General features: G+C 43.7%; 1 protein-coding gene across 1 annotated transcript in view; it reads right to left on the reverse strand.

The window, feature by feature from the left end:
- The window catches only part of FBXL2 (F-box and leucine rich repeat protein 2), a 65481-nt gene extending 56333 nt beyond the window's left edge, over positions 1 to 9148 (reverse strand). Inside the window, exons 1-2 of the mRNA XM_074988208.1 lie at positions 9046 to 9148; positions 7700 to 7758 (exon numbers count right to left, since the gene is read on the reverse strand). Of these exons, the coding sequence (XP_074844309.1) occupies positions 7700 to 7758; positions 9046 to 9048 (62 nt within the window). The 5' untranslated portion in view covers positions 9049 to 9148. The remainder of the gene's footprint in view (positions 1 to 7699; positions 7759 to 9045) is intronic.
- Between the last annotated feature and the right edge of the window lie 2492 nt (positions 9149 to 11640).

The following is an 11640-nucleotide window of genomic DNA, read 5'->3' on the forward strand; positions in this document are numbered from 1 at the left end:
GATCTGTCTGTTATCACTTGCAACCACTTAAATTCTACTTTTTATACTTAATAAAATCACTTTTATTTAAGCCCAGTGTAAATAAGTGTTATCAGGGATGGGGTTGGGGAAATGACAAAAGCTGTGCATCTCTCTTTTTCATCAATAAAGGGGGCAAACTTTATAATCTTGCTCTTTGTAAAACTTTTATGCAGAGTAAGATGATTTATCTGGGATATTGATCCCACTGGGGTAGTGCACCTGGGTGCTGTGTCAAGTCCCTGTGACTGAGTCTTCTCAAAGTTGAGATCCTTCTCAGTGTCTGTGTTATTCTGCTGTGGGCTGTAATCACAACTTTCTGCTTTGGTGAGGGAGAGCCCAGATTCTAGCTCAGCAAGACAGGGCAGGGGACATCCCAGGTGGAAGGCAGGAGGGCTCAGTGGTACAATCGTTCTCAAATTCAAGGATCTGTGTGACTCAACATGCCACAGTAAGTATATGCTAAGAGGAAAGGATAAATTGAGTTTTACCTAGTAGTCTACATAAAAGCAGGAGTGGGCAGCCTGCGCACCAGACGAGGCTTGCTAAGGTTAGCCACTGGTGGGATGCCATACTCTATTTACCTGCACGGCCACAGGTACAGCTGCTCACAGCTCCTGTTGACCATGGTTTGCTGTTCTTGGCCAATGGGAGCCATGCAAAGCAGTGGCATAGTTCGCACCATGTCCTGCAGCTCCCATTGGCCAGAAACAGCAAACCACAACCAATGAGTGCCAAAAGTAGCCATACCTGCAGATGTACAGGTAAATAAAGCATCTGGTGGCCCTTCAGGAGCTCACCTTTGTGAATCTCATCTGGCCTGCAGGCCACTTATTGTCCACCTCTTATATACACTTACGACACTTTCTTGGGGGGGGGGGGGGGGCGGCCCAGGCCTTCACAAAGAGACAGACTTATACTTAAATCTTTGTCAGATCCTTGACACTACCAACCTGCTAAACGTGCACAGAACATCCTGAGGTCAACAACTGGTATATCCCAATCACTTCTGAAGCATTCACCTGCGATATCTGACCCGTCACTGGCTACTCACAGAAACACCAAGGTTGTTACCCCAAAGAGACAGTGTCACTTTTCCAAGTCAAATGAGGATCAGCTCCTATAAAATATTACAGCACTGAGAAAGATGTACAGCAAAAACAAACTTAGTCTATGTCTGCACTAGACATAGCAGTCGACCGCTGATACACTACTTTAGCTATGCCAATTGGGTAGCTAAAAATCAACTTAGCAGTCAACTACCACAGCTGCCTATGCAGATGACGACTGACTGGAGTGTTTCTCCCATCAGCCTTTCTTAATCATCTCGGATGCAAGAGATTCTGGGGTCTACCTTGACTCTGGAAAGCACTGTTTCACGCACCACGCAAAACAAAACCCTGGAAGATCAACCCTGAGCAGGTTGATCTTCCACTGCAGTACTGACATAGGCTTAAGTAATGCCATATTTAAACTTGCTTTAAAAATTGTTGACTCCACAATATTAGGCTTTCAATCCAATTTTGACAGCAGGAGCCCCCACTCTTAGCTCCACGCACCCAACAGTGGAAAATTGAGAGAAAGTAATAAATGCCTTATTATTTATGATAAGTAAAGTCCATTATTACTTTTCCACAATTTTTCATGTCTTGTCCACAACTCAGCTGCAATTTTTTGTGACAATCATATATGGATAAATAGCAAGAAAGCAGTGTGCTAGGTGTAGTCAGTTTGTCAGGCTTGTTAGGAATTGCTGTAAAAGAGCTCTGAACCTTTTGTCAGCTTTCACCAACGGATTGCAACAGTTCTGAATGAAGCAATACAAAATGATTAGAAACTTGTTTCCAGAAATCTCTCCTACTCTACACAATTTCAAGATGTGAAAAATATTTGTGACAATAAAAAAGTTGACAAATTGAAAATTCACATGCTTAAAAATGCATTAATATCACACACTGTACAATGTGCTATGTCTGTTGATAAAACAGACAGGTTTTTCTAACAGGTCTGAAGTTGCATGCTACACACATTCACTGTGAAGAAGTAAAAAATTTTCCCTCAAAGAAAATTCAAGCTTACTTGGAAAAAAAACAACAACCCAAAGCTGAAGTCTAATTTCTTTAAACATAAACCAGTTTCTGTGATGCTACAAGAATAACAGTGTTCTAGTAAATGGGCACATTTGAGGCATGCAGAATATATTGGGAACACTCCTTTTAGCAGAACACAGAAAATACAAACTATTGCAAACATTCTTCCACTTAATAGGCAGGAAGTGATGACACACTGAAGAGCAGCATGGGTTAAAGGATGTAGTGTGAACTCATTTCTAGTGACACCACCACAAAGACTGGCAATTGCAGCAAAGTATATATGGACATGTTAATATGAAGGACAGACTGTATGAGAACTACAACCATCAGGCGAGCTGCTGAGCTGTCAGTTTCAGGCCACGTTTGGATTCATACAAAAATGAATGTCTTCAAGTATTTCAGACCTAGATGTTTGTCATGATAGGCAGTTCAAATTTTATTTGAAATAATCTTTTTCTGAACTGTGCGAGTAGTGCTATCCATCAGTTCCATGACCACATAGTGTCTTTTGAGCATATACTGTAGTTAACCCCTACCTACTCTGAGGTTTTCCAGAAGAAACGACACTATAGCAAGTCTATGGCTGACTGAATTAGCATGAATAAAATATTAATTTTGTTTGTTTTTAGTTTTCCTTCCCAGTCTTCTTAAACATTACACAGTAGGAAATAACAAAAAGAGCTAGAAGAGGTTTCTTGTTAAGATAAATGAAAAAGCAAAAGCTTCCAAAAAGTTATTAACAAAAGCTATTTCAAAACAAAAAGCCTAAACAGTCACTGGCATAACTACATAAAGAAAGTATCGGAGGGGTAGCCGTGTTAGTCTGGATCTGTAACAGCAACGAAGGGTCCTGTGGCACCTTATAGACTTACAGAAAAGTTTTGAGCATGAGCTTTCATGAGCACAGACTCACTTCATCAGATGCTGGTCTTGGAAATCTGCAGGGCCAGGTATAAATAAGCCAGAGCAAGGGTGGGGATAACAAGGTTAGCTCAGTCAGCAAGGGTGAGGCTTACTACCAGCAGTTGATCTGGAGGTGTGAACACCAAGGGAGGGGAAGCTGCTTCTGTATTTAGCCAGGCATTTGCAGTCTTTGTTTAAGCCGGAGCTGAGGGCATCGAATTTGCAGATGAATTGTAGCTCAGAAATTTCTCTTTGGAGTCTCGTCCTGAAATTTCTTTGCTGTAGGAGAGCTACTTTTAAGTCTGCTACTGTGTGGCCTGGGAGATTGAAGTGCTCTCCTTCGGGTTTTGGATATTGCCATTTCTGATGTCTGATTTGTGTGCGTTTATTCTTTTACGTAGAGACTGTCCAGTTTGTCCGATGTATATAGCAGAGGGGCATTCCTGGCACATGATGGCATAAATTATATTGGTAGATGTGCAGCTGAATGAACCCACGATGGTGTGGCTGATCTGGTTAGGTCCTGTAATGGTGTTGCTGGTGTAGACATGTGGGCAGAGCTGGCAACGAGGTTGGCTGCATGGATGGGTCCCTGAGTTAGAGGGACTGTGGTCCGGTGTATAGTTGCTGGTTAGGATTTGCTTCAGGTTGGCAGGTTGTCTGTGGGCAAGGCCTGGTCTGCCTCCCAAGGCCTGTGAAAGTGGGGGATCATTGTCCAGGATGGGTTGTAAATCCCTGATGATGCGCTGTAGAGGTTTTAGCTGAGGACTGTAGGTGATGGCTAGTGGTGTTCTGTTGGTTTCTCTCTTGGGCTTGTCCTGTAGTAAGAGGCTTCGTGGCACACGTCTGGCTCTGTTGATCTGTTTTTTCACTTCCTCAGGTGGGTACTGCAGTTTCAAGAATGCTTGGTAGAGATCCTGTAGGTGTTTGTCGCTGTCAGAGCGGTTGGAGCAAATGCGGTTATATCTTAGTGCTTGGCTGTAGACATTGGATCGTGTGGTGTGTCTGGGATGGAAGCTGGAGGCATGACGGTAGGCGTAGCAGTCAGTAGGTTTACGGTACAGGGTGGTATTGATGTGCCCATCGTGTATTAGCACTGTGGTGTTCAGGAAGTGGATCTCCTGTGTGGACTGTTCCAAGCTGAGGTTGATGTTGTGGTGAAAGTTGTTGAAGTCCCTGTGGAATTCCTCCAGAGTCTCCTTCCCATGGGTCCAGATGATGAAGATATCATCAATGTAGCATAAGTAGAGACGGGGTGTCAGTGGACGAGAGCTAAGGAAGCGCTGTTCCAGGTCATCCATGAAAATATTGGCATATTGAGGGGCCATGCGGGTACCCATAGCTGTGCCGCTGATTTGAAGGTATATGTCATCGCCAAATCTGAAATAGTTGTGTGTGAGGATAAAGTTACAGCTCAGCCATCAGATGTGCTTTAGCATCATCAGGGATACTGTTCCGGACAGCATTTATTCAATCTTTGTGTGGGATGTTGGTATAGAGAGCCTCTACATCCATGGTGGCTAGGATAGTGTTTTCTGGTAGGTCATCAATGTCTTGCAGTTTTCTCAGGAAGTCAGTGGTGTCTCGGAGATAGCTGGGAGTGCTGGTGGCACAGGGTCTGAGGACAGAGTCCACATAACCAGACAGTCCTTCAGCGAGAGTGCCAATGCCTGAGATGATGGGGCATCCAGGATTTCCAGGTTTGTGGATCTTGGGTAGTAGGTAGAATAGGCCCGAACGGGGCTCTAGAGGTGTGTTGGTATAAATCTGTTCTTGTGCTTGTGTAGGGAGTGTCCTGAACAGATGGTGTAGTTTCTTAGTGTATTCCTTGGTGGGATCTGAGGAAAGTAGCCTGTAAAATTTGGTATTGGAGAGCTGTCTGGAAGCCTCCTTCTGGTAGTTAGACCTGTTCATGATGACAGTAGCTTCTCCTTTATCTGCCTCTTTGATTATAATGTCAGGGTTGTTTCTGAGGCTGTGGATGGCATTGCATTCTGCACAACTGAGGTTGTGAGGCAAACGATGCTGTCTCTCCACAATTTCTGCCTGTGCGCGTCGGCGAAAGCATTCTATATGTAGGTCCAGACTGTTATTTCTACCCTCAGGAGGAGTCCACGTGGAGTTATTCTTCCTGTGCTGCTGGGAGGGTGTCTGTGTAACGGTGTGCTGGTCAGTGTTGTGTTGAAAGTACTCTTTGAGTTTGAGACGGCGAAAGTAGGCTTCCAGATCACCGCAGAACTGTATTATGTTTGTGCGGGTGGTGGGGCAAAAAGAGAGTCCCTGAGAAAGAGCAGACTCTTCTGCTGAGCTGAGTGTGTAGCTGGACAGATTCACGATATTGCTGGCTGAGTTAGTGGTACCACTGCTGTGGCTCTGTGTGGCAGGCAGGAGTTTAGACAGCTTGCTGTCCTTTTTCCTCTGTAGAGTAGTGAAGTGTCTAATGTAAGTCTCCCGTCTTATTTTAGTAAAGTTCAGCGGTGTGGAAGTTTGTGTTGAAGGTTGGTTATTTATGAAAAGCTAAAATCTCTACAGCGCATCATCAGGGATTTATAACCCATCCTGGACAATGATCCCCCACTTTCACAGGTCTTGGGAGGCAGACCAGGCCTTGCCCACAGACAACCTGCCAACCTGAAGCAAATCCTAACCAGCAACTATACACCGGACCACAGTCCCTCTAACTCAGGGACCCATCCATGCAACCAACCTCGTTGCCAGCTCTGCCCACATGTCTACACCAGCAACACCATTACAGGACCTAACCAGATCAGCCACACCATCGTGGGTTCATTCAGCTGCACATCTACCAATATAATTTATGCCATCATGTGCCAGGAATGCCCCTCTGCTATATACATCGGACAAACTGGACAGTCTCTACGTAAAAGAATAAACGCACACAAATCAGACATCAGAAATGGCAATATCCAAAACCCGAAGGAGAGCACTTCAATCTCCCAGGCCACACAGTAGCAGACTTAAAAGTAGCTCTCCTACAGCAAAGAAATTTCAGGACGAGACTCCAAAGAGAAATTTCTGAGCTATAATTCATCTGCAAATTCGATGCCCCCAGCTCCGGCTTAAACAAAGACTGCGAATGCCTGGCTAAATACAGAAGCAGCTTCCCCTCCCTTGGTGTTCACACCTCCAGATCAACTGCTGGTAGTAAGCCTCATCCTTGCTGACTGAGCTAACCTGGTTATCCCCACCCTTGCTCTGGCTTATTTATACCTGGCCCTGCAGATTTCCAAGACCAGCATCTGATGAAGTGAGTCTGTGCTCATGAAAGCTCATGCTCAAAACTTTTCTGTTAGTCTATAAGGTGCCACAGGACCCTTCATTGCTGTTATATAAAGAAAGGGACAGAATGTTATTGACACAGAGCATGAAAATAATACTGTGTGACAGGGAACAAGATTTTGTCTATTCAATATACAATTAACAGAGCAGGAAAACAATATCTTCGCCCATGTCAAACCCTCAAAAGTTTGATTTTAGTTTTTGATTTTTAAAGAATCATAATTATAGTCATTTTACAATCTCTTACTGCTCTACCTGATAATGCATAAACTGGCACTTAACAGTATAATATTATCAGAATTTGATATAGATTTCAGGAGGAAGGCTATGTATTTTCCTATATTTTCCATCAAGAATAAAATGTAAGTTCAAGGCCTATCAAAAATACAATCTGACAAACTATATTTTGGCTCACAGGTTTAAGTAAAAAAGAAAAGCATATTTTATTTCAAAACAAAAAGCAGTCAAGTAGCACTTTAAAGACTAGCAAAATAGTTTATTAGGTGAGCTTTCGTGGGACAGACCCACTTCTTCAGACCATAGCCAGACCAGAACAGACTCAATATTTAAGGCACAGAGAACCAAAAACAGTAATCAAGGAGGACAAATCAGAAAAAAATGATCAAGGTGAGCAAATCAGAGAGTGGCGGGGTGCGGGGGGGTGAGGTCAAGAATTAGATTAAGCCAAGTATGCAGACAAGCCCCTATCCTGACTCAGAAAGTTCCCATCCTGGTTTAAACCACGTGTTAATGTGCCAAATTTGAATATAAAAGCCAGCTTGGCTGTTTCACTTTGAAGAACAGTGCAAAAGTTTTTTTTTCCAGTAACACACATACCTTTAGGTCATTAATAGAATACCCCATTCCATTAAAATGTTGACTAACTGGTTTGTGGATCTGGAGTGGTTTGATGTCTGTTTTGTGCCCATTAACCCTTTGTCTAAGGGAGTTAGAAGTCTATCCAATATACAAAGCATCTGGGCATTGTTGGCACATGATGGCATAAATTATGTTAGTGGAGGAGCATGAGAAAGCACCCGTGATTCTGTGAGTAACCTGGTTAGGTCCAGTGATGGTACTTCCAGAGAAGATATGTGGACAAAGCTGGCAGCAGGATTTGTCCTCCTTGATTACTGTTTTTGGTTCTCTGTGCCTTAAATATTGAGTCTGTTCTGGTATGGCTAAGGTCTGAAGAAGTGGGTCTGTCCCACGAAAGCTCATCTAATAAACTATTGTGCTAGTCTTTAAAGTGCTACTTGACTGCTTTTTGTTTTGATAGTGTATACACTAGCACGGCTCCTTCTCTTAATATTTTATTTCAGAAAGCCATACAAAGCTAATCATCAGATTCAAATTGTAACTATGTACAAGTTAACTAGAATTACCTTAACAGAAGTTCTTTGGGTAACTTTTTGTTAATGGTGGCTTCATCATTTGAGAAAACCTGAAAAATGAAACAAAATACATTATGAAAAAACCCCACTGACTCATTACACCAAGAAAGAAAGAAAGGATTACAACTTAATTCATGCACTGTCTCTTTTTTAAAAACTCAGCACATCCTGCAATTTAAGGCAACTGCAATATGATTGCGCCTAGTATCTAATAGCCAATCTTTTATATCAGTAACTTAACCATGACAAAATCTTTGCTTTATTTTTTTAAACAAAAGTCACAGGCAATAAACAAAAATCCATGATGGCCCATGACCTGTCTCTTTTACTAAAAATAATCATGACAAAATGAGGGTGAAGAGGCTCTTGCACCCATCAGTGCTGTGACTCTGGGGTCCCCTCTGACCTACCCACTAAGAGTCATGGGGTCCCCCTGGGTTGACCCATCCAGCCCTGCCGCAATAGGGCTAAAGTAGAAAGTGTCACAGAGATCGCTGGAAGCAATTGATTCTGTCACTTGAATGACCTCTGTGAGGTAATCTTACTTGATTTAAATCCTTGCTCTCTGGGTGGAGCATAAGACCTCTACAAGTCTCCTCCATGTCACTCTGTCTCAGAATAAAACTTCTAGCTGACCCCAGGAGTACCCCAGTTTTCCTTCAATCTCAGGAGATCTTCTGCAAGTTGTCCAAGGTTTTCTTTGCATTTTCCTCGTGGGTTTGACTTGAGAGTTTGATATTCCCCCACTACTGGGTCTGAATAATACTGCTACGTTCTGGTTCCATCTTGGCCTTTTACCCCTAGCTAGAATTTGCTGCCAGCCCAATTTTGGTACACATAGGCCAGATATGCATTACATGACCCACCACCCTCCTAAAAACGAAGAAGAGTGTGATTTATTTTTCTGTTCTTGCTCCCAAGGCACGCTGGTGCAATCAGCAGAAGCAAGTTTACTTACACATCCATTCAATTTCCTGGCGCTCAGGAGAAAGACAAGAATGTATACAACCTAAAAGGCCCCACGGAAGATTACAAGTTCTCAGATGCTGTTGGATGGTCATGCATGGGGAGTCCGCTCCAATACCAGATTGCACACGGAGCATCATTCCGGGGCGGGGGCAGCCCCAGCTTGCCAGGCAATGATGGACTCCAGATTTCGCCCCCAGCCCCCCACATCTCACACACAGACACACCCCACAAACCCGCCCAACCCGTTCACACCTAGCCCCGCCCAGCGTCACACAGCGCTGGGGGGCGCCCCCTCTCGCATCCCACCCCCCACACCAGGGGCTGGGGCTCAGGGCGCTGCAGTCGCGCGGGGCGGGGGAGACACTCACCATGGCCAACGCGCTGCGGCGGGGCCGGTTGTCCTGGTGACAAGGAATCCAGAGCAGTCAGCCACAGGTGCAGGGTCTGCGCGCGCAGCCGCAGCCAGGGGGCTGGATCAGCGGAGCATGTGACCCCCTGCTGATTCGGCCATGCCTCTTCACGTGACCTGAATAGGCGGGGAGTAGAGCTTGGGAAGGGCCGGGGGCGTGGTCGCGGGGAGGCGGAGCTCGAGGATGTCCGGCGGGGGAGGTGGGAGAGCGAGCGCGGCCGGAATGTGGGCGGAGACGGAGGGCAGCAGCGCCCCCTGGAGTGGCCCCGCCTCATGGTCTCTCGTCCCGGGGGGGCCGCTGCGGGAAGGGGCGGGCGCGCGGCGCGGGATGGGCTCCAGGCACGGAGCGGGTTGGCGGTGGGGAGCTGTTGAACAGCAAGGAGAGGAAGGGCAATGGGAACATGCCTTGTGCCTGGCTGGCTCACGCCCGCCCAGGGTTTTGCGCTGGGATTTACAATTAGCCCGGTGTCTCTGGCTCGTTCATTGCATTAAAAAATGTTGAAATATGTTATTCTTATGTGTGTGTATTCACATCTATGTACCAATGAACAAAGCTTTTACATTCTACATACCTGTTTCCTTACACATGGTGAAAGGGTTTTTTCCATATTAACATAACCAAAATTGCTGTTGGTTTGAATTACGTTGGACAGGTTGTGGGGATTTTGCTAATTGCAGGGATGAAAAAGTGGGGCCCAATGTAAAAAGTTTGCTGACCTCTGGTCTAGACTAAGCAGAAGATCAACCTGGTCAGGGTCAATCTTCCAGAGCTCAATTTTCTGTACTTGGTTGATTTTGTCTCTTACTATCTGGGATCCGCAGTCAACCCCTTCACTCAATATTGCAAGGAGTAAGGAGGGTCCACAGGAGAGTTCCTCCTGTTGACCTCCCTCTGTGAAGACAGTGGGGTAAGTTGATTGCAGATAAGTCAATTCTAGCTACACAACTGTCATAGCTAGAATTACATGTCTACAATAGACTACTGCCTAGTGTAGATGTTCCCTCAGTAGCCCAGCATTGACCAGTCATACTGGTGAACCACACAAACTCAACTCTTGCTGAAGACTGATAGCAACCCAAAACAGCTGTTCTGCTGCATTACAAAGTGTGATCCCAAAGACACTGTGCCCCCAAAGAAGTTTGTATTGTGTTGGACATTAAACATTTGGTAAAAGGTTTTGACAAGATTGTAAAAAGAGCATCACAAGTACTTGTAAGATTAGAATTGTGTATTTATTGTATTACTGTTAAAGTCATAGTAAAGCCCTCATTGATGGTCTGAAGAAGTGGGTCTGTCCCACAAAAGCTCACCTAATAAACTATTTTGCTAGTCTTTAAAGTGCTACTTGACTGCTTTTTGTTTTGATTTTCAAAACACGTGACTGCTAAATACCACTTAACATATACATTCTTTTCCCTTCTAATTGCACTAGTGTTTGGTAAGTTAAACAGGTCAGAATTTCTATTAACTACTTTTAAGTGAACTTTGAAATAAATTAAAATTTACTAGATTTCTGTTACAATGATGTCACTGCATGTGCAGTTACTCTAGGAAAGGTTTCAACTGTAGAGACCTACGTGTTCTATTATCCTGTGGCATTGCAAATTCTTAACTTCTCTTTCCACGCATTATTTACTCCATATTTAATCATTGTTACTAATCATTTTGATTCAGTTATCTTTTAGTTTAACATAGATAGTACTCTACTTTACTATCATTGTTCTGTTTTGATAATTCAGTTGAAACAGTTATTCAATTTTTTTCAGATAATTAACACCAGGGCAGATAAAAAGAAACCATCTGGAGCTCAGTAGCTTGATTCAATATTTTGTTAATCCACCATTTAGTTTCCTCAATAACAAGCACAGTTTTCAAAATAAGACTTCACAGCAGATATTAGCACATTGCATGACACTAGACTCAGCATTACAATATGGAAATTGAAGAGATATTGATGCAAAATATTTCCACAGTGAACTGAAGGCTACTTCACAACAACTTCAAAGACATCTTAGCTGAAAATATGCTGAAGTTTATTTCTCAACATAGACTTACAGCTTTCCCAATATCTTCATTGCTCTTCAAATTCTCTTGACTTGTCCAGTTTCTGCTGCTAATGGGAAGCATAGATTTTGAAAGTTAAAATTGATAGACATATCTTCATTCTTCCATGTGGAAAGATTTGTTAGACCAGCTGCCATTTCGATTGAGACCAAGTTCTGAATCCATTTCATGTTACAACTTATTACCCAATTTTCAAAAGCCAAAATACAAAAAGCAAAGTTTGAAATGTTTACACAAATTGTTGGCTTAGAGCAACTCATAAAAACAGACAATTCAGTACTGAGGAATTAAGATTTTCATGATTTCCAAGAAAAGTCAGTTCCTTTTGAAGGAAGACAATTGCAGCTTGAAATTAGGGCTGTCCCTAAGCATATGTAAAATACACAGCTGGGTAAGACTCTCGAAAATTTGGAGCACCAAACATTCAGGTGCCCTGTGCGTACCTATATGCCTAAGCATCACCTCTGCTGCAGCCTTCTTGGTTCCTCT

The sequence above is a fragment of the Carettochelys insculpta genome, chromosome 2 (genome assembly GCF_033958435.1).
Source record: "Carettochelys insculpta isolate YL-2023 chromosome 2, ASM3395843v1, whole genome shotgun sequence".
Lineage (NCBI taxonomy): Eukaryota > Metazoa > Chordata > Testudines > Carettochelyidae > Carettochelys > Carettochelys insculpta.